The sequence below is a fragment of the Sprattus sprattus genome (assembly GCF_963457725.1).
Source record: "Sprattus sprattus genome assembly, chromosome: 2".
In the NCBI taxonomy this organism is placed as follows: Eukaryota; Metazoa; Chordata; class Actinopteri; order Clupeiformes; family Clupeidae; genus Sprattus; species Sprattus sprattus.
The window spans coordinates 17,639,453-17,662,206 of record NC_137921.1 but is presented as its reverse complement, the minus strand read 5'-3'; the positions used below and the strand labels follow the sequence as shown (position 1 = coordinate 17,662,206).

General features: G+C 42.9%; 2 protein-coding genes across 3 annotated transcripts in view; one reads left to right on the top strand and one right to left on the bottom strand.

Moving 5' to 3' along the window:
- Positions 1–17,768, top strand: part of LOC308383186 (3',5'-cyclic-AMP phosphodiesterase 7B-like) — a 33,532-nt gene extending 15,764 nt beyond the window's left edge. For both annotated transcript variants that reach the window (XM_080860804.1, XM_080860803.1), the window contains 11 exons: positions 6,568–6,651; positions 7,088–7,239; positions 7,503–7,566; positions 7,709–7,804; positions 8,045–8,145; positions 8,884–9,015; positions 9,443–9,534; positions 10,047–10,191; positions 12,182–12,278; positions 14,138–14,218; positions 15,020–17,768. In XM_080860804.1, the coding sequence (XP_080716930.1) occupies positions 6,568–6,651; positions 7,088–7,239; positions 7,503–7,566; positions 7,709–7,804; positions 8,045–8,145; positions 8,884–9,015; positions 9,443–9,534; positions 10,047–10,191; positions 12,182–12,278; positions 14,138–14,218; positions 15,020–15,213 (1,238 nt within the window). In that variant the 3' untranslated portion in view covers positions 15,214–17,768. The remainder of the gene's footprint in view (positions 1–6,567; positions 6,652–7,087; positions 7,240–7,502; positions 7,567–7,708; positions 7,805–8,044; positions 8,146–8,883; positions 9,016–9,442; positions 9,535–10,046; positions 10,192–12,181; positions 12,279–14,137; positions 14,219–15,019) is intronic.
- A 1,771-nt stretch (positions 17,769–19,539) lies between these two features.
- mtfr2 (mitochondrial fission regulator 2) lies at positions 19,540–22,754 on the bottom strand (the record flags this gene model as incomplete). The annotated part of the gene is made up of 7 exons (XM_080833413.1): positions 19,540–19,584; positions 20,847–21,030; positions 21,259–21,559; positions 21,841–22,061; positions 22,215–22,339; positions 22,442–22,546; positions 22,683–22,754. The coding sequence occupies 7 exons, from the start codon at positions 22,752–22,754 to the stop codon at positions 19,540–19,542; spliced, it is 1,053 nt and encodes a 350-aa protein (XP_080689539.1).

Sequence of the window (22,754 nt, the reverse complement as noted above, 5' to 3'; positions counted from 1 at the left end):
TATCAGGACGTTCGGGTCCCAAGTCTTTCACTCTCTTCTTGTCAACATCTAATCGTCGATTAAATGGTGTTTCACATAAAGATACCACAGAGTTTTAAGTTACCGATGTCGCCATATTCACAAAACCAATGTTTCTGCTAGCTATGCTGCTCTCCTACTCTCCTATGTGCTAATGTGATGTGAGGGAATGACATCACATCATCATTTCTGGTTTCTGATTCGGCAAATAGTCCAATAGTCCAATCGCGTTGAAATAAGAAACGATAGGAAACAATGTCATTGGTTTGGGGCGCAAATTGGATTTTATTTCAATCCGCCAATGAGAAGCTGTCCCTCCCGAAATGTATGACAAAAGTTAGATGGCTGCCATAGACTCCCATATGGTCGGCATCCCCAGGGAGGAGGGGCTTCTCTCGGTAATGACGAAATATATTATGTTCTTTTTAAGTGGTTGTCGACAGGGGCTTATGGTCTCCCACACACATTTAACGCGTAAACATGGAACATTTCTTATTTTAATGATTTGGTATACAATGTTTTGACATATTTTCATATCAAAATTGTAAGTGGGGCTGCGCCCTTGCACCCACTATTGACGCACCGCCACTGGTGTGTGTGTGTGTGTGTGAGTGGGTGGGTGGGTATATGTGTGCAATCTTGCATGTGTGTGAGCCTGCATATGAGTGAGTGTTCAGGCATAAGTGATAAGGACAAGAATAGGAATAGTGGAGTCTTATAGCTTCAGTGGATGTTTTTTTCTTCTTCTTTTGTGCAGTGAAAAGAGCTAATCTGGGTATTATGCACTTTGCATTCGGAGTGCATTTGAGTGAGTTCATGTTTGTGTTTGTTTGTGCCCAAGAGAATATCTCTATAGGTATTTGTTCTGCATGTGTGAGTCTCTCTCTCTCTCTCTCTCTCTCTCTCTCTCTCTCTCTCTCTCTCTCTCTGCGTTTGTTTGTATATGTGTGTGTGTGTGTGTTTGCATGCGGTTGCACACATGTACACCTTTTTATTTAGTTCTTCTGAGAATTTGCCGCATATGCACAGAAATGAGCGTGTCTCAATATGCATTTCCTTATGTATGAGTACATGTGTGCAGGTGTATGTGTGTGTGCCTAACTCTGGGCTAGGATTGATTTGTGGGTGTATGAGTGCATATATTATAATGGTCTGTGTGTAGGAACGGAGATGTAACTGTGTAAGTGTGTATGCATGTATTTGTGTGTGTCTGTGTCTGAGTGTGTGTGTGTGTGTGCATACATTATAAGTGTATATATGTCTATGTGTGTCTATATACACATTGGCATCTGTATGCATGTGTATGTATGTGTATGCTTGTGCTGGTGTGTGTGTGTGCAAACATTATTAGTGTGTATATATGTACAGTATATGTGTGTGTATGCACGCATTTACATCTGTATGCATGTTTATGTATGTATAAGCTCGTGCGTGTGTGTGTATGTGTGTGCCGCATGTGTACCCGGAGCCATGTATGCTGATTCACTCTCCTCTGACCCACTTCCACCACACAGGGAGACAATAACCCATTTACCCAATGGACAGGATGAGTTGTCAAGAGACAGAAACTAGGGTTATGGAGTTTGAGTCTGTGAGTGTGAGAGGTGTGAGTCTGTTAGTAAGTGTGTGTGTGTGTGTGTGTGTGTGTGTGCGAGAGAGAGAGGGGTAGAGCTAGTAATGTCAAGTGTGAGTGTGTATAAGGGCGGTTTGTGTGTGTGAGTGAGAGAGAGAGCGTGTGAGGTGTGTGAATGTGTGTATGGGGGGGGTATTTGTGCGTAATTGTATGTGTGTGTGGATGTGTGTGTGTATGCGTGTGTGAGACAGCAGATTTATGTTCATGCAAACATTTTCTCCTTTTTTCCCTTTTAAAACTCTCTGTCTGCATGAGTGCCACTTTGAGCCTAATGCTGTAATTAAAGCAAGTCCATTAGTATAAATATGTTAAAAATGGGGAAGGGCTTTGTGAGGGTCCATGTGCGTGTGTGTGCGTGTGTGCATGTGTGCGTGTGTGTGTGCGTGTGTGTGTGATTGTTTGTGAATGTGGTAAACGATACATAAGCCCATGCTGCAGAAGCCATCTGATGCCATTTTCAGTTTGATGTCATGATTCCAGAACTGGGTCACAGTGCTGCATCACAGCTTGCCGCAGTCTGTGTGTGTGTGTGAGTCTGTGTCTGTGTGTGTGTGTGTGTGTGTGTGTGTGTGTGTGTGTATGTGTGTGTGTGTGTGTGTGTGTGTGGGTTTGTGCGTGGACTCGCATGTGTGTTATTACAGTATGGTCAGATGGCGTTCTATTAAATCCTTCTGTCTGTTTTGCATCTTTGCAAGCAACATAGCTTAGTCTGTCTGGCTTTGAGGTTGACCTGTGTGTGTGTGGGTGTACGTGTGTCGGTGTGTATCGCTTGGTCACCCTGTGTTGTAGTGGATGTTTAGAGTGTGTTTGTGTGTGTTTACCTTCAGTGCTTGTCTCTGAGCATCTCTGAAAGGAGACTGAACAATGTTCATTGGAATCATTTTGGTCTGTGAGAATCTGTCGCATCAAGAGCCTCACGTCCAACAAATGAATGTGACTACAGGCTGTTACTTAGCCCCCTGTGGACCGTATGTGTGTGTGTGCGTGCGTGTGTGCGTGTGTCAGTGTGTGTTTACTCTGAACAAATGTGGCGGAAGAAACTGCTCTCATAATGGCAGAGTTGAGATCAACTCAGGTTACTTGCTTTTCTTTGCCCTCAAAACCAATACAGTGACATAATGTGACAAGAAAATAGCCCTGCTTGTCACGATTGTGGGTATCTGTGTGTGTGTATGTTTGAATATATATATATGTGTGTGTGTGTGTGCTGTGGATCTGAATATGCATGTCAAGTGTATGTGTCTCTCTGCCTCACACACATTCACAGCTACGCACTCCCACACACTCTAGTGTAGCCAAACTAATGATCAGTGTTGGGCAAGTTACTGAGAATTAGTAATTAGTTACAGTTTCTAGTTACTTCTTTTAAAGGTAATTGAATTACTTCACCAGTTACTGTATTTCAAAAGTAATTAGTTACTAGGGAAAGTAACTTTTAAGTAACTTTTATGTCTGCTTTTAAATGTAATGAATATGAACAGTACTGAACAGTCAAACACAATAAACATATATTTTTGACCTATTTATTTTAATCAACAGGGCAACAAGCCTTCAAATAAAGCAGTAGTACAACACTTAACTTAATACAAAATAACTGTCTTAGTCATTTAACAGTGTTTTTCTTTTTACCACATTAGGCCCAATGAAATAAAAGTGATTGGCCTACCGTATTAACACTAATTTAAAGAGAAAACAAAGGTGCCTTGAGGTGTAGCATATAATAAAATATGTGATTTAACAAAAGGTTAACAAAATGGTTTAACAAATCTATATCTGTGAGTGATTCTTTTTGGAGTAATATCTCCGCGATTTCCTCTAGATCGAGGCAAAAGGGACTGCATAATGTAGTGGAAGGATGTATCCAAAATATTAAGATCGACAATGAAGGGGACACAACAATAATCGAAGCAAAAGCAGGCCTCAATAAAAAAAAACTAGAAACCCCACGACCTATTCATTAAATGCAACCAGCACAACATTGTAGACTAGTCGTGTTCTTTCACCACTAGGTAATATCTGTATATAATAGTTGAGGCTAGCTAATAACCTACAAAGATTCTTTGTATTCCGTCTCTTGCGAGAGACTGGAGAGGTATCTATCTAGCTAGCTAGGATGGTGACAATCTAGATCAGTGGTTCTCAACCTTTTTTCAGTGATGTACACCCTGTGAAATATTTGTTCAGCCAAGTACCCCCTTACCAGCGCAAAGCATTTTTGATTGAAAAAAATATGTAATACACAGCACTAAACTGTCAAAACTGAAGTTTGAAGATTAAACATTGTTGCATTGAACTGAGTGCTTTTGCAAATACATTTTAGTGAGAAACTTGTGCTTGTGCTTCGCTGAGAATCTTTGTCACGTGTCCTGCACGTTTCGAATGATCACCGATACTGCACGAGGCGAGATCTTGCATGGAGCCCCAGACCAAGGGCGATTGAGAGTTGTTTGGTGTTGCTTCCATTCGCTAATAATTGCACCAACAGTTGTCTGCTTATCACCCAGCTGCTTGCCAGTGGTTTTGTAGCCCATTCCATCCTTGTGCAGGTCTACAATCTTATCTCTGACATCCTTGGACAACTCTTTGGTCTTGCCCATGGTGGTGAGGTTGAAGGTGTGTTGTATGATTCTTTGAACAGATTTCTTTTATACACGTCACCAGTTAAGATCAGGTGTACCTTGTAAGGCTTAATGAGGACTATTCTTGTGTGCCTCATAGGCACATACAGTGCCTTATATAAGTATTCACCCCCTTGGATGTTTTACCCTTTTATGGCTTTTATAAATCAGTCATGGTCAATATAAGTTGGCTTTTTGGACAAAAAAATTCACAAAATAGCTTTCTTTAATGTCAAAGTGAAAACTGATTTCTACACAGTTATGTAAATTAAATAAAAATATGTCACGAAAATAAGTGATTGCATAAGTATTCACCCCCTTTATATAGACTGACCTAATTCAACAGAGGTCCAGCCAATTGGTGCTAGAAGTCTCACAATTAGTGAAATGGGGATCATTGTGCAGTGAATGTGTCTCAAGTGATGGTAGTATAACGACACCTGCGTCTGGAAGGTCCATTCACTGGTCAGTATTCAGTAATCAGTATTCCTGGCTACTGTTACACCATGAAGACCAAAGATCACCCTAAGAAACTCTGAGAAAAGGTTATTGAAAAGTATAGGTCTGTGTTAGTGTTTGTGTGTGTTGTTAGTGTTTTTGTGTTAGTATGTGTGTGTGAGTGTGTGTTAAGTGTGCCTGAGTTAGTGTGTGTGTGTGTGTTCTCAGTCTACTTCAGTGTTGGTTGTATTAGTTAATCCCTGAGGGGGTGTGGGAACTGTAACATTTACAGTTCCTCTGACGCAAGCAAACAGCTGTGTGTGTGTGTGTGCCTGTGTGTGTGCAAGCTGGTCTGTTTATGTCCCTCTGTGAGTAGTGCGCGAGCGCAAGCATGTGTGTGTATGCATGATTGTGCAAACGTCTGTGGTGTGTGTGTGTGTTTGCTTGTGTGTGTGTGTGCATGCTTGTGCATACATGCCTGTGGATGTGTGTACATGGGTGTGCTTTATTTTGTTTGTGTTTAGGAGTGTGTGCATGTACATGCATGTGTGTGTGTATGTACTGTATGTGTGTGTGTTTCTGTGTGTGTTTGTGTGGAGGCGTCTGTGCATGTAAAAGTGTATACGGAACTGAATCGTTCTTTCCTTCCATCTACTTATACGTAAGCATCTACACACTAAATTCCAAGTTTTTGTGTGTGTGTGTGTTAGGGGGTATAGACACGTGTGTAAACTTATCCATCCACTTGAGAGTAAATCCATTGGCACATCCACACGTGTGTGTTTGTGTGTGTGTGTGTGTGTGTGTGTGCGTGTGATTTTTGAGTGTGTCTCTTTATCTCTGAAGAGATTAGAAAGTCATTAAACTTTCAGCACTACCAACCGGCTGATGAGTCAACATATCAAAAACACAGCTGCTGCAACTGTGTGTGTGTGTGTGTGTGTGTGTGTGTGTGTGTGTGCGTGTGTGTGTGCGTGTGTGTGTGTGTGTGTGTGTGTGTGTGTGTGTGTAAGCGTGATAGGTCAACTAAGTTCTGCATTAGGCATTTCATATCAAAACAAATCATGCATGTTGAACTATGGCAAAGAAAAGCAATTGTATACTGAGGTTGGATCTTTCTTCTTATGTATAATGGCAGGGTACAGTTTATGTGTGAAATGAGTCTCTTGACTGCGTATATCTGCATTTGTCTCTGTATACCTGCATGTTTCTGAGTGTGTGTATATGCGTGTGCATGCATGTGCTGCTGTGCATGAGTGTTTGTGGTTCTGAGTGTGTGTGTGTGTGTGTGTGTGTGTGTGTGGTGTGTGTGTGTGTGTGTGTGTGTGTGTGTGTGTGTGTGTGTGTGTGTGTGTGTGTGTGTGTGTGTGTGTGTGTGTGTGTGTGTGTGTGTGTGTGTGTGTGTGTGTGTGTGTGTGTGTGTGTGTGTGTGTGTGTAGTCGTGCTTGTTCCTGCACACTTGAGTGATTTACATGAGGGATTATGAGATGTCATGGGGTGGTGTCTCTCAGTTGGAAAGTTTCCGTGTTGTTCCGGTCAGAAGGCACAGTCGATTTCCCATGATGTCATTCCAAGTGTCCGACTCCAGCAAATGACTCACAGGCCTCCACATTACTCCCACACATTCCTCCCACCAACAGATCTGCCCTGCTTTCTCAGTGAGCCCCCTGTTTGGTCTCTGTCTCTTCTGTCTGCTCCTGTTGGGTTGGAACACTACACTTGCCCTAGATTGTGTCACTGTGAAAGTCTGGGCAATTCCATTGATTTTTTTTCTCTCTTTCTCTCTGATTGTGTATCTCCCTCCCTCCCCATTCACTCCCCCTCTTCCCCTCTCTCTCTCTCCCTCCAACTCTCTTTCAGGAGATGGAAGACTGAGAGGGCACACAGTTATTCTGTCTGAGCGCAGAGGCTCTTACCCGCTCATAGACCTGCGGTTGTTGAACAGTAAGTCACTCGGTCTACCCTCCGGTTACATTATAAACCACACTGGACACTGACTCCAGAAAGAAAAGATCCTCCTGTTTTGACTGTTATTATGTTATTATTAGGTACAGTGAAATGGACAAAGATCATTTAGCTTGTTTAGTTACACTGATATCAGTATATTCAAGCGATATGGCACTCGTGTTTGTGTGGTCGGTGAAGGTGGTTGTGATTACCTGCCGTGATTACCTGCCGTCTTTGGGGGTGGGGTGAGAGAGGTATGAGTATAATATAGGTGTATTGTGCTTTATGCCTGTGCATTTATGGATGCATATCCCTTTGTGTCCCTGTGTGTGTGTCCCTGTCTGTATGTGACTGTTTGTCTTTGTATCTCTCTCTCTCTCTGTGTTTGTGTGTGTGTGTGTGTGTGTGTGTGTGTGTGTGTGTGTGTGTGTAGACACTACCCAGCAGGGAGAGACAGGCAGCAGGCGTAAGCTGAAGAGGCTACTAAGCTTCCAGAGGTACTGCCACGCCTCCCGCCTGCTCACCGGCCTCTCCCCACACACCTCTCTACACCTGCTGGACGACGACTATCATTCACAGGCCGGGGTTAGTCTACACAAAAACACACACACACACACACACACACACACACACACACACACCTCTTTACAGCACTTTACACCTCTTTACATCTGCTGAGTAATGACAACCATGCACAGGCCACGGTGAGTCTATGCACACACACGAACACATACTCACACACGGTACCCACAACACACACACCATGGCACACGTACAAACATACATAAAAGTTAAACCAGTGGAATGGGTTTTAAAACTGAAACCATGTGTCATTCTCTCTGTTGCAGCACATGCTATCAAAGGTTGGAACATGGAGCTTTGACATTTTCCTGTTCGATCGACTTACCAATGGTAATGTGTCACCTGATTTTGGGGATTTGAAGGCTGTGCACTTTTTTAGGTGATAATGTGTAGTTGTTCATGCCTGTGTCTGTGTGTGTGTGTGTGTGTGTGTGTGTGTGTTTGCGTATGTGTCTCTGGGTGTGTGTCACAGGAAACAGCTTGGTTACGCTTATGTGCCACCTCTTCAACGTGTATGGCCTCATTCAGCACTTCCAGTTAGACATGGTCAAGCTGCACAGATTTTTAGGTAAATTCTGCCACACGCACGCGCACACACACACACACACACACACACACACACACACACACACACACACACACACACACACACACACACACACACACACACACACACACACTTACTTTCTGCTTTGATGTTAAGAATTTACCCTGTTGAAGCTGTTTGGGGAATGACGTGTTTCTGAGTTGTTCCCACGGGAACAGTGGGGCTAAGTGGTGCTAAAGGCTCATGTTGTGGTTACCACAGGGATGGTGCAAGAAGACTACCATTCCCAGAATCCCTATCACAATGCTGTGCATGCTGCCGATGTGACTCAGGCTATGTACTGCTACCTGAGAGAGCCAAAGGTAAACAAGCTTAACCACTCTCACTCCCACTCTCTCTCCCTTTTTCACAATTTCCCTCGTCTATCTCCATCTCTATTGTTGATCTTTTCTCTCTCATTCTTGCTGTCTCCTGTCTTTCTTTCTCGGTGTTACACAAACAAGGTCTGATCCTTCAGCTAAAGGACAAACATCATAGTCCCCAAAACAACCTTTTCCCCAGTTAGTGGTCTAACAGGGATAACAGATAGACTGTGTGTGTGTGTTTGTGCGTGTGTGTGTGTGTGTGTGCGTGTGTGTGTGTGTGTGTGTGCGTGTGGGTGAGTGTATGTGTGGGTTTGTGTATGTTTGGGTGTGTGTGTGTGTGTGTGTGTGTGTGTTTGTGTGTGTGTGAGAGAGTTAAAAATTAAGGCTTTGTGCCCAGAGCGCTGAAGAACAGTGTGTTGTTGGTCACAGTCTGGCTTAGCCGACCTTTACTTGAACTCTACAGATGAGTCTGCTGTGTGCCTGACCCTCTGACCTTGAGAACGCCATATCCCTGCAGCCAATCACATGCCTGATCCTCTTTTTCTGTGTGTGTGTGTCTGTGATTGTGTGTGTGCGTGTGTGTGTCTGTCTGTATTTATGTGTGTGTCTGTGTCTGTGTCTGTGTCTGTGTCTGTGTCTGTGTCTGTGTTTGTGTGTGTGTGTATGTATGTGTGTGTGTGTGTGTGTGTGTGCGTGCATACATTTGTTTGTGTGTGTGTGTGTGTGTGTGTTTAGTTGGCGGAACTCCTGACCCCTCTGGACATGTTCCTGGCTCTGATGGCGGCCGCAGCTCATGATGTGGATCACCCCGGAGTCAATCAACCCTTCCTCATCAAGACCAAACACCACCTTGCCAGCCTCTACCAGGTCAGAGAGAGACGGACAGAGAGATAAAGAGAGAGAGAGAGAGAGAGAGAGAGAGAGAGAACTAACCTTTCCTCATCAACACCTCATTTACCTCGCCAGCCACTACCATGTCAAAGAGAGAAGGATAGTGTGTTTTTGTGAGAGAGGAGGCGAGAGGGAGAGAGAGGAGGCGAGAGAGAGAGAGAGAGAGAGAGAGAGAACCAACACTATATGAGATTGACTGAAGAGCAAATGATTATGGGAAATGTATACCACAGAGAGAAAAAGACAGTTATGTATGGATCGAGGGTAAAGGCTGTGTGTGTGTGTTTATTTACATCTGTGTGTGTGTGTGTGTGTGTGTGTGTGTGTGTGTGTGTGTGTGTGTGTGTGTGTGTGTGTGTGTGTGTGTGTGTGTGTGTGTGTGTGTGTGTGTGTGTGTGTGTAGAATACCTCTGTGCTGGAGAGTCATCACTGGCGCTCCACGGTGGGGATGCTGAGGGAATCAGGCCTGCTGTCTCATCTACCACCGGAAGAGACGTAAGACACACACACAGAAACACACACACATACACACAGACACACACACATATATAACTACACCCAGACTCACGTACACGTAGGGCAACAAGGATACATACAAACAATACACACGCATGGTGGTACATAATAAACAATAATCATGATAATATAATATGTAATGGATAATGTATAGTTCTCCGGTCAGTATAGGAAAACAAATCCGACAAGACGCGCAGCGGATGTGTGTGTGTGTGCAAAACCTGTTTGCACCTGCCATTCATTTTTTTACAACGGTCAATATAAAGAAATATCAGAACTCTGAACATTGTGGGGGCCATATCAAATCAATTGAACTTTTTGCAACATTCTGAGGAGCCATATAATCAATGCACATATCAAATATCAAATTGTAGCCTTTATCCTAGTGATAGTTTCACAGACAGTGAACAACAGATCAGAGGCAGATCTACTCACAATTAAATACAAGTAAGCATTTGGCCTTCATGTTGGTGTGTGTGTGTGTGTTGCAGGCAGGATATCGAACATCAGCTGGGCTCCCTGATCCTGGCGACAGATATCAGCCGCCAGAATGAGTTTCTCTCCCGCTTCAGAGCACACCTGGACCAGCAGGATCTAAACCTGGAGGACACGCAGCACAGACACTTCATACTGCAGGTTAGCACACACACACGTTCACAAACACACACACACACACACATACACAGACACACATACATACACACACACACACACACACACACACACATACATGCACGCACACTCAAACATACACACACACACAGACGAACACACACAAACATACACAGACACACAGCCATTTCATAAATACCAACAGAACATGACACCAAGAGGTATAAAACATTTATATACAGCCGCGGAAAAAATTAAGAGACCACTTCAAAATTATCAGTTTCTCTGGTTTTACTATGTATTGGTATGTGTTAAAGTAAACTGTACATTTTTGTTTTATTCTATAACCTACTGGCAACATTCCTACCAAATTTCAAATAAAAATATTGTCATTTAGATCATTTATTTGCAGAAAAATCTTCAGATCTCGAATAATGCAAAGAAAACAAGCTCATATTCATTTTTAAACTACACAATACTAATGCTTTAACTTAGGAAGAGTTCAGAAATCAATATTTGGTGGAATAACCTTGATTTAAAATCACAACTTTCATGTGTCTTGGCATGCTCTCTCCACCAGTGTTTCACATTGCCGTTGGGTGACTTTATGCTACTCCTGGCGCAAGAATTCAAGCAGCTCGGCTTCTTTTCATGGCTTGTGACCATCCATCTTCCTCTTGATCACATTTCAGAGGTTTTTTATGGGATTCAGGTCTCGAAATTGGGCTGGCCAGACAGGGTCCTGATCTGGTGGTACTCCATCCACACCTTTACTGGCCTGGCTGTGTGGCATGGAGCATTGCCCTGCTGGAAAAAACACTTCTCAGAGTTGGGGAACATTGTCAGAGCAAAAGGAAGCAAGTGAGTCCAATTTTCAGCTTTGCCCAACACATGGTCGTCTGATGGTTAGACGGAGACCTGGAGAGGCCTACAAGCCACAGAGTCTTGCACCTACTGTGAAATTGGACTCATCAGAGAAGACGAACTTAGAAGAACCTCCAGTCCGCTTTGGTTCAATCCTTATGGTCTTTTACAAACCTCAGCCAGGCAAAGTACAACGTTGTCCCGGAAGAAAAACTTGCTTCCTTTTGCTCTGACAATGTTCCCCAACTCTGAGAAGTGTTTTTTCCAGCAGGGCAATGCTCCATGCCACACAGCCAGGCCAGTAAAGGTGTGGATGGAGTACCACCAGATCAGGACCCTGTCGTGGCCAGCCCAATTTCGAGACCTGAATCCCATAAAAAACCTCTGAAATGTGATCAAGAGGAAGATGGATGGTCACAAGCCATGAAAAGAAGCCAAGCTGCTTGAAGTCTTGAGCCAGGAGTAGCATAAAGTCCCCCAACGGCAATGTGAAACACTGGTGGAGAGCATGCCAAGACACATGAAAGTTGTGATTTTAAATCAAGGTTATTCCACCAAATATTGATTTCTGAACTCTTCCTAAGTTAAAGCATTAGTATTGTGTAGTTTAAAAATGAATATGAGCTTGTTTTCTTTGCATTATTCGAGATCTGAAGACACTGCATCTTTTTTGCTATTTTGACCAATTGTCGTTTTTCTGCAAATAAATGATCTAAATGACAATATTTTTATTTGAAATTTGGTAGGAATGTTGCCAGTAGGTTATAGAATAAAACAAAAATGTACATTTTACTTTAACACATACCAATAAATAGTAAAACCAGAGAAACTGATAATTTTGAAGTGGTCTCTTAATTTTTCTCCGCGGCTGTATATATATAAACATCCCCCATTTTTTTCTGACCTCTCTTTCTCTGTTCTTCCTCTGTCTCACTCTCTTTATATTTCTCCCCCTCTCCTTTTTTCACTCCTTCTCTCTCTTCCTCTCCATCTCTCCCCAACCCTCTCCCTCTCTCTTCTCCACCCTCCCTTTTCTCACTCACTCCTCCACCACCCATCTCCCTCTCCCACTCTCTATCTCTCCCTTTCCCTACTCTCTTCTCCCATTCCCCATCTCCCTCCCTCTCCCTCTTTCTGTCCATGCTCTCAGATTGCCCTGAAGTGTGCTGACATCTGTAACCCGTGTCGTGTGTGGGAGCTGAGCAGGCAGTGGAGTGAGAGAGTCTGTGAGGAGTTTTATAGGCAAGGTGAGAGTTCAGCCAGTCATTTCACTGCAAGAGTGAGAGTGAGAAGGAGTGTGTGTGTGAGTGTGTGTGTGTGTGCATTTGCGTGTCTATGTCCATCCCTAAGCATGTGTGTGAGAGTTTCCATGTGTGTGTGAGTTTCCATGTGTGTGTGAGTGTTCTTGTGTGTGAGAGTGAGTGCATGTGCCTGCATGTGAATCCATCCATATGTGTGTGTGTGTGTGTGTGTGTGTGTGTGTGTGTGTGCATGTGTATCTTGTCTGCCCGTGTGTGTGTTTGTGTGCCTGCATGTGAATCCATCCAAATGTGTGTGTATGCATGTATCTTTACTGCCCATGTGTATCTTGTCTGCCCATGTGTGTGTGTGTGTGTGTGTGTTGGAGTTTGGGTATCCGTGTTTGTGTGTGTGTGTGTGTGTGTGTGTGTGTGTGTGTGTGTAGGATGCCACCTCCAGTCGTCATTTCCTCTCTGCTCTGATGGCGCTGGAGGTGCTGACACAGGAAATGAGCCGACAAACAGGAAGGGAGCATTTCCCGCTGACGCCTGGCCCACTCACATACCACGGTCCATCAGACACACATACAAACACACACACACACACACACAATCATTAGATATGCTTTTGAAAGGCAAAAGTGTGGCAGAGAATTGATTCTTCACGTGTGTAAAAATACCCAGAAGGCCCATACATAGATATAGACTGGACTTTGTAAACTGGTGCTGAAACTTTTTGGATTCCTTGCTGGTTGGTAGAAATTGGGATGAAGAAACACACACACACACACACACACACATCAAACACAAAGTCTGTGTTTGTATGAGACTCTGAGTCAGTAGAAAATTGGGTGGGTACAGATTAGAAAGATCTTCATTGTGCCCAGTTGGGTGTGTGTGAACATCTATATGTGTGCGCGTGCCTGCATGTGTGCGTACATGTGCCTGTGTGTGTGTGTGTGTGTGTGTGTGTGTGTGTGAGAGAAAGTGTGCCATGTCCCTCTTTGTGTCAGGAAGCCATGGAGACGAGCAGGCTGCCTCAACACAATGACAAAACTGAACAGAACATCGGTCAAACATTAACCCTCGCCCTCCCTCCGTCAGCCAAACAGCCCACAGGGTTTAACCCCAAACTTCCAGTGGCCTGCGAGCCCTTTATGGCATAATACTAGGCCTGCATGACCCCAGGGAGGACAATTCCGCTCACACGCACACACACAAACACACACACACACATTCCTACCACCTGTTTACTGTCCAGAAGAAAATTACTTACTGTATGGTATATACTTTATAATGCTTCCATAAATGTGGAGATTTTCACTTCACTTGAAATCACAAAAAAGTAGTCCAAAAATATTTTTGGAATGTTTTGTTTTGCAACTTTTGCCAAGTGAAGGATAACATCAGGACTGCAAGAGCATGGATCATGTATCATTCTGGAGGGGTTAATTTTGTGATCATGACCAGCTGACTGTACTATGTTATTTTACCCCAGAGTAGACTACATTTGACTGAACCTCTTACATAAAAGTTTCTTTTTAGCTTCTCTATTATTCACTGACAAGGAAACGTTGAGCATGGCCACAAACAGTAACGCTTATGAAGCCTGTCCGTTGTCCTGCCTCTCCCCCCAATGTCAGGACTTGGTATTGCACATCCTGTGAGAGAAAAAGAGACGCAGGATGGTGGGTTACGACTACCAGGATCCGCTCTGTCCATTTCCTGCTTTCAAGGGAATGATATTAAGTCCCTGTTTAAAGATCAGAGTGTACTAAATCAACTCAAATATCCTATCCCTCAAGCATTATGTGGTCTGTCATTGGACATCTCTAATGTGTCTACTTCCCTTTTTTCACTCTTCACAGGCGACCTTGAGCGCAAGTTTGACCTTGAGATCAGTCCTCTCTGTAATCAACAGTCCGACTCAGTTTCAGCCATTCAGATTGGTGAGTCCCTAGGTGTCTGCAAACTGTCCTTTGATATTTGAAATGGTGTGCATTCCCCCCAAAAAATGGCCACAGCATATCTGCACTCTCCCTCTTGTATGTTAAGGTCAAAAGACTCAGATAATTAGGGATGCCATGTTGCTATGCATATAAGCACCATACTCAGGTTAGCAGATATAGTAGACCTGTGTTCTTATTGTGATATCTCCACATATTAACTCTTCCTAGATCAACAGACATTGCAGACATCACATCTCTCTAGTATATCAGCAACATTGAATCGCTGTAGGTTAGAAGGCACAGTAGTGAAAGGCTTTTCCTGATATCTCACAATGTAAACACCAAGAGACAAGATAGACATATGCTTTCCCTGGTATCTAATGAACCAAAATACACTAGTGAAATCTCCTTTTCTTGCCGTCTAAACATTTACAACAGGAAAGTCATCAGACACAGCACATTTGATTTCCATTCAGATATACATTTTCATCAGTATACTGTATGTGTTGACCATGAGCTAAAACCTGCCCACACTTTCAAATCAATTAATACATTCAATTTATCTTAGTTTACTTTCAAATCAATCAAAAGACCTGTTTGTTTTATCCCAGTCTTAATTGTATCTCTTGCATGGCTGTATATCAGTGAATCAATCAATCAATCAATCAATCAAAAGAGTTGTAAGCCCCTTGTGCTGTTGGTAGACATATGTTCTCTCTCAAACACCCCCCTCCCCCCCAACCCCTCCGCAAACGTAATTCACATCATGCCTCTTGCCCTCTCCCTCCTCTTCCTCTTCAGGGTTCATCTCCTATATCGTAGAGCCGCTGTTCGAGGAGTGGATGCGCTTTACCGACGGCAGCGAGCTGACAGAGAGCATGATGGGACACCTGCGGAAGAACAAGGCGTGCTGGAGGCAGCTCAGACAGGAGCCGCAGCCCGGCTTTCCACTCCAGGAGGAAGTCGATGGGGCAGAGGATTCTGGGACGCCATGAACCTCCTCTCCAGAGGGCCTTTTTCAGAGGAGGCACTTTTTTCAAAACCTCCTTCTCTTGCTCCTCACTACTTCTTCCCTGTAGCTTCCTGTCAGCTGAAGGCGTTGAGGTTTTTTTTGAGGAGTTTTACAGGCAGGGTTTAGTGCACCCTTGCGGATGGAGGACCAAGTCTGATCATAGATGGAGTAAGAAGCAGAGAAATGAAGCCAAATAAACCAAAAACCTCAACTTCAACTCTGACTAATGCATCTTTTGGGGGATTTTTTCTTTTTTAATTTTCTTAAGAAAAAAAAAACACTTCCATAGTTTTTAATGGATTCTGTCTGGGGAGAATATGAAGAGCCATTCAAACGTGTGTTTACCCATGATGCAACACTGCAGCACTGGATGCACCATAAGGACATTTTTAAAGGGAACCAGAAGTAAAAATTGTCTGCTAGACTGCACAAGATTGAAGATAATCCGAAACAGGAAGTATCTGAAGACATACAAAGTGTGCAGATGAATATGCCCTTTCTAGAGGATCTTTAAAACAAAATAAAGACATTCCTTTATATTTTACCTTTTTTTTTGTACAGCTCGCACTGACAGTAAATGATAAGCGATTTTAACTTTCAAATTCTTTCCACTGTACAGCCTTTTTAAGAGAAGCCTAGGATAAGACATGAGAGAGAGTGGATGAAAGAGAGGAGGAATCTATGAAAAGAAACATACATCTTCAAGGATCACTGTTGTGTTACTGTTTATTGTCAGTATAGAGTGGCTGGCATAAGTATTTAACCCCCTGAGTGTCATCACCATTTTCCCAATTACAAAAGCGACTTACACATATTTCCACAATCAGTCTTTTTATTGCGAACATTTATGCTGTAGTATACACAGGCGCAATATAAGTCATAAATAAGTAAGTAAAACTAACACCGCCAATGCCTGACGAATCACCAACCCAATCCAAAACAATATCGCAATGGTATCATGCTGTGGGGTTATTTATCATCTGCAGGAACTGGGAAACTTTAGAATAGAAGGGAGAATGAATGGAAATACTCCATAGGATAATGATCTAGGTGCAAGGCTAAAGTGACACTGAAGTGGCTCAAATACAGTAAAGTGAATATTCTAGAATGGCTCAGTCAAAGCCCGGGTCAAAATCAGATGGGAATCATTGGTACTACATTCCAGGACCACTATCCCATCAATCTAGATGTTTTATAGAAGTGCTACCAAGAAGAACACTGCAGAACAATATACAAAGCTGGTACTGTCTCACATCAAAAGACGTAAGGCTGTTATGGCAACAGATGGAGTATTGACTGTATTACTGTATAGAGGTTGAATACTTCAAGCAGAACTGTTTTACATTTTATTTTAGTAGACACATAACCTATTTAGACTTAAATATACTGCAGCATAAATGTTCACAATGAAAATACGGATTGGGAAAATATGTCTAAGTATCTTGTGTAAACCAGAAAACGCTGTTAGCTTTCAGGGGGGTTGATTACTTTTGCAAGCCACTGTATATTGTTACCCTGGTTCTTTTGCAAGCCACTGTATATTGTGACCCTGGTTCTTATGTCACTATGTATTACTTCCATTGGTTCAAGGCATAAGAGAGATCCAGGCAGAGCGACATCTCCATTCTCTCTGCATTGTTTCTTTGACACATGATTACAGTTCCAAGCTACAAGCCTTAACATCAGCCAATATCTTTTTTACCAAGTGGTGTAAATTCTTCCATTGATCTTTCTCTGATTTTGTTAACAGGCACTGCCTCCAAACTACATTCTACTGCCACCACACAAAGTTAATGTAATTTACTTTCCCTAACTGCTCTATACCGGCTCTTTATGTTATCTATATCTTCAACACCTATACACACTATTTTTTATTGCAAACTTTATTAAGCAAGCCAATACTATACCCTGAGCTTATCCAGGTGTTAATCTTTGTGAAAACAAGAGTGAAACTCAGCACTGTGAGGACAGATCCAGTTTCATTTAAGTGTCAAACGGTTGATAATCTCACAAGGTAATTAATCAGTCAGGGTATTTTTCTCCCACAGCCAAACACTTGTTTAGGTTTCTCTGGATGTTTCTGTTTGAGCTCTTTACCCCCTGCCTTTCTCAGATTTCTGAAAGGATTCAATGGTGACTGTTGTCATGGTGACCTTGACCCAATAGAGTGCTGTCTTCCGGACAAATTTGTGTCTGTGCGGTACTGAGGTAGAGATGATCATGAGACTGGATAAACTTTGAAGGCCTTGGTGAAAAACATCCATGAGTGTAGTTCCCTACGCTAAAGTCTATAATACTTTCAAAAACGCTTATATGATCCTACAAGTTAAGAGGGTTATTCTTATACCTATAAGATTTTTAAACATACACTTGGGTTGTGCTTAAGTTGTCAACAGGCCGTAAACTTCAGTTAATCTGGCCCTTTGGGTCCAAATGTCAGTGATGTTAACTTTTTCTTTTCAAGTTACAGTACACCCATGACTACTATCTAACTGACCTTCATACACTGTGATGAATAAAAAAAAATGTTATAAAATTTTACAAGCGACAATTAATTGAATTCTTCAGAGCACACACCTCGTTTACCCCCATTCCCCTTCCTAGACACTGAAAAATGCAGCAACAATATTTTTTATTTCTATAGAAAGACAGACACTGGACAGCTGGAGAAATACACAAGCCTCACACTTTTGAGATAGAATCTAAATTAACATGCAAAACAAAGTACTCAAATAGTCCGTATTCTCATACAAGACCGCCACAGAAGGACATTAAGGACAGGATATAAACGTTTAAATAGGCAAGAACAGGTCTAGCTGCCGGATACAGCAGACAGGAGCCTGTCTGTTACAGCAGAATGTGCAAAAAAAAAGGGGGAGAGAAAGGGTCTGCCAGCACCCATACACACACACGTTCAAAACCAAGCAGGGCGTGGGAATCCTCAAAGCATGCCAAGCACTGTGTCAACAAAGCATCTGCTAGAGTCTCTCGCTCACACAAACAAACGCATGGACACACACACACATACACACACACACAATCTCTAACCCCAGACTCACAGTCTCATACGTTTCTCGCAAACTTCTCACAAGTCAGGCAGAATCACAATCTCAAACATGATTCTCCTCTTCTCACAGAACCCAAGATGAGAGTTTAATCAGAAGTCAAGTTCAGGAGGCAGGTCAGACACACACAACCACTTACAGTTTATATCCAGTCCTTCATTCCACAGCTGGTAGTTCTAGATCTGAAAGTTCTGACAGCATGAGAAATAGGAGATGGTCATCCACCAATATAGCTACAGCTCTCCAGAATAAGGCAGAAGACAGAACGCAACAAAACCCTATGCATTAGCACCATTTGCAGCATTGTTTTTCAGTGTGGTTGCCTTGGAGGTAAAAAGTAAACAGAAGGTGCCCTTGCTGGACTGAGATCAGTTTAGCTGCCGTTATCTGCGACATTGGGAGTGCGCAGTAGATGCTGCAGGCCAACATGCATGACTGTCCCATGCGCACACTTCCAAGGAGAGCACAGGAGTGGCCAAGAACAGCAAAGAAAGAAAAGAAACAATATAAACCCGAGACAAAGTCTTTGCATAGATTAGGGCTACAATTACAGTCTGTTTTCAATGTTTTGAAACGTACTACAGATCTGCAGAAAAAGATGCCCACTGGTAGAGAATATTGCCTGGATTGAACATAGACATTGAAAACAACCTCATAGAGAGTTCACACCAGATGACTTCAGGGCTTCTTTGAGCAAAGTCTTGAAAGGTACTCAGTGTAAATTTGTTGCCCTCTACATATATCCTCATGAATCTCCTCTCTTGAAGGGAGTACATGCTGTTTCTCCTATGTGCTACTTGTTTCCAAGGTGGTAATATTTTATGCATCACTCAATCCACAGCCTATTACATGAAGTCATATACAATTTATAACTTACATTTTGACATATTTACAAAGCTTTCAACCAAGCAGACCAGTACGGTCACTGCATCTTAGAGCAATCATAGAATCCGTTATTGCAAGGCTTTACAAAAATGCTCTCTACAGTAAAAAGGGAAAGAGAAAACAGCATAGGTTGAAATCACTTAAATGACTGCATTATTGAACTTTACACCCCCAGAGTAAACAAACACCAAATCAACAAAAAAACAGGACCGGAGCACACAAGCACATGGGGTATGGTAGAAAAAAAACTAAGCAGCCCCTTTAACACCATTCAAACATAAAAAAGCACTCCAAAAGCAGCACCTGAGGTATGCAGTAGTCAGATGAGACACATGATTGGTTGTTGGTGAGTCAAGAGGTTAGAGGTGAATTCGTCCTTGGCTGCGTCTTATGTGCTTAGGGATCTGGAGAAAGAAATAAACAAGTCAACACACAACACACAACCATGCCATGCGTGTCAACATAAATATAGGACCAGTAACAACTAATGTTGGCTGATAGCCCTACCCAGGATGCATTTCATTTAGATAATATCCTGCAGGGGGTGGGAGGAGTCACTGTCCTGTCAATCATGCGTATCATGGGGGGCACTGTGACTCAAGCAGTAGCCCCGACCTTATACAGGCTTGAACGCCCACGGGGACACGGGTTCGAATCAGACCCGTTGTCATTTCCCGATCCCAATCTTCCACTCTTCTCTCCATCTCATGTCCTGTCTAAAACCTTCACTGTCCTATCTGATTAATGAACAAAAATCAAAAAACAAAAATCTTTTTTGCCCTGATTATTCCCCTAAACTGGAGGAAATAAACAAACAAACAATAAATAAATAAATAAATACAAGTACCAATCATAGTACAGGGATTTTAAGTAGGACAGAACTCCTCTTTTAAGCCTATGGAACAGAGAACAGACCTCCCAGCTGGGAGCATGACATCACTGTGTACGTGAGGATCCTTATATTACATAACCACTCTATAGCACACACAAATCCAATTGCATTCCATACAAACACATACATCTCGAAATGACTCACAAACAGCCATTGAGTGAGAGAGGGGAAGACTCTCTGAGCAATGTTGCATATAGGAGATGGTAGACAAAAAGCAGATTGTTCATATCAAAACGTTTTATAGTCAAGATACTACTATCTGTGTCAACTACAAATCAATTATTCAAGATGAGGCTGCCCCACACTTCCTTTGTGCTGCCAAACATCCACTGTGTGTTTCAAAGACTAAGTATCTAACTATTAATTCCACATTGATTACGTAACACTTTGTCATTCAGCCAACATTTGTTGGCCCAGAGCTCTGTAAAGCGCCTCGAGATTATTCATTTGAATTCAATTGAATCTAAAAGAATGATCTAAAGCCTGTTTTTGCCACTGCTACTGCTCCTCGAAACCTGCTTTTTGTACGGTTTCAAAATGAGAAACATTTAGGTTTTACCCACACAAGTCACAAAAGAGCAGTAAGTAATTATTTCCTTACCTAAAGCAGTTACTTCGCCAAGACAAAGTATTACTCCAGACTCTACAAAGGAATACTGAGAGACACTCTCTTTTCACTGCTCCTTATGCATATTTAATAAGTCTACTGAAGCAGCATTTGCCCCTGATCATAAGCCAATGACAATTGTGAGAGCAGAGTGTTACGCCACTCACACATGGAGCCTCAGGACTTCCGAAGGGCGATAGCTCAGCCGATCGGTTCTCTTTATCGAAAGAGTCGTCTCGCTGACGATGCGCAAACTTCTTCCTTAGCGCTTCTGCAATTAAAGCTGCGGGGTCCGACGGACACGGGGCGCCCTTGCACATCCTCTTCCTCACTGGGGTTCCCCCAGGCGACCTGACCAGAAAGGAATCAGTCAAACAAGATTTATATTCATATCAACTCCATATGTGCTACTTGTTATGGGTGGGATGGGTTTACTGTCCAATATTAAGCATGAGGAAGATGGTAAATAAGAATAGCCCATTATTATTATTGTACAAAAAAACTAATGTCAAAGCATTTGTAATCTCTCCACAACCTAGTGCTTTTCTAAACAAGTATCACCACTGTATAAGTGCACACCTCTCCACTGTGCGGAGTTTGACCTGGGTCAGGTCCTTCAGGACATCCAGCATGGAAGGGTGACTGGTGGCGGCTGAGCCCATAGACAGCTCACTTTTCCTGGGCTGGCCTCTGCCCGCCGCTCTCCTCTGTTTCAAGGTCTCTAGGGCGGAGGGTGTTGGAGAATCAGAGGCAGGAAGAGGAGGTGGAGGTGGAGGAGGGGGCGGAGGAGGAGGAACAGCTCGAGGGGTGGAGGTCTGAACAGGAGGTGGGAGCAGGGATCCACATGGGGAGACTGGGACGTTCTTATGTGAGGAGGGACCTGAGGAAAAAGAAAGAGGACAACAGACCCACATGTATCTAATCAATTATTTATTCAAACTCCTCTTCCCTAAGCCAGCAATGGAATTGGCTAAATCAAACCAATTCTAGTTTAAGAATTTTTCCACCTCAAACGTAGCCTTCAATCTACATTATACAAAGCCTGTCTTCAATATGTCTAAGTCAATAGGTGAATCGTAAAAATCACATCATACTTATATTACGTACCACAAAACATATATTATATTCACACAATGTGAGTCATCAGACTGAGCTCTGTACCTGAGGGAGCAGTGACTATCATGGCAATCTGTGCACGCAGTTTCATCAGCTCTTCCTCCAGGACTGAGATCTTCTTTAGGGCCTCAGGGTTTGTCCTTTGCCCCACCATCCTGCCACTTAGCTGGGTGGAAGATGTCAAAGACACTGGGCCTGCAACCATCTCCAATGGGGGTGTAACAAACACTTGAGGCACCTGACATCTTTTCAACGAAGCAGCATTTCTAGAAAACAAAAATGCACACCACCAGGAATATCAGATATGCAAAACTTGGTGGTGGATATTAGCTTCTGATACCAAATGGTAGCTAACACTGGTAAGGTACCTGAAAATACATGTTCTGCATTAAATTCTGAAATTGGAGGAAAGAGCCAACCTGAATTTGGCGAAGTGGTCTTCCACATCCTCAGCTATCCAGCGGACATCAGCAAAAGAAGGAATCGCTGGACTGTCCACACTGATGTCAAGAAACCCATGTCTCTTATAGGCTTGCAAAGGAATCTAGTCACAAAAACAACCATACACGTTAGCATCCACTGCGAGGGAAGTTATGCTTCCGCGTACGGGGTACTTTACCAAGAGTTCCGCAACACCGCCACTTACTTGGAAGTGGATTCGGGGGTAAGGATTCAGGGGCAAATTAGTGCCTATCATCCGGACGATGCTTCGATATTGTCCGCAGAGTTGGTTGTCCCACACCGGGACAAGCTGAAAAAGTCATGTTGTTATTGGTACATTTTCATTTAAAACTGTAAACAGAGGTTATATTGCTGTTTCCAAGACCCCTTTTAAATCGTAATCAAATGTTTTATTGCACGAAGGATCTAGGATTCGTTTCACTCACCATATCAGCAGGAACTCCAAAATACTCAAGGACACATTGCAGTACATCAACGATGTCTTCTATGAGCGACAT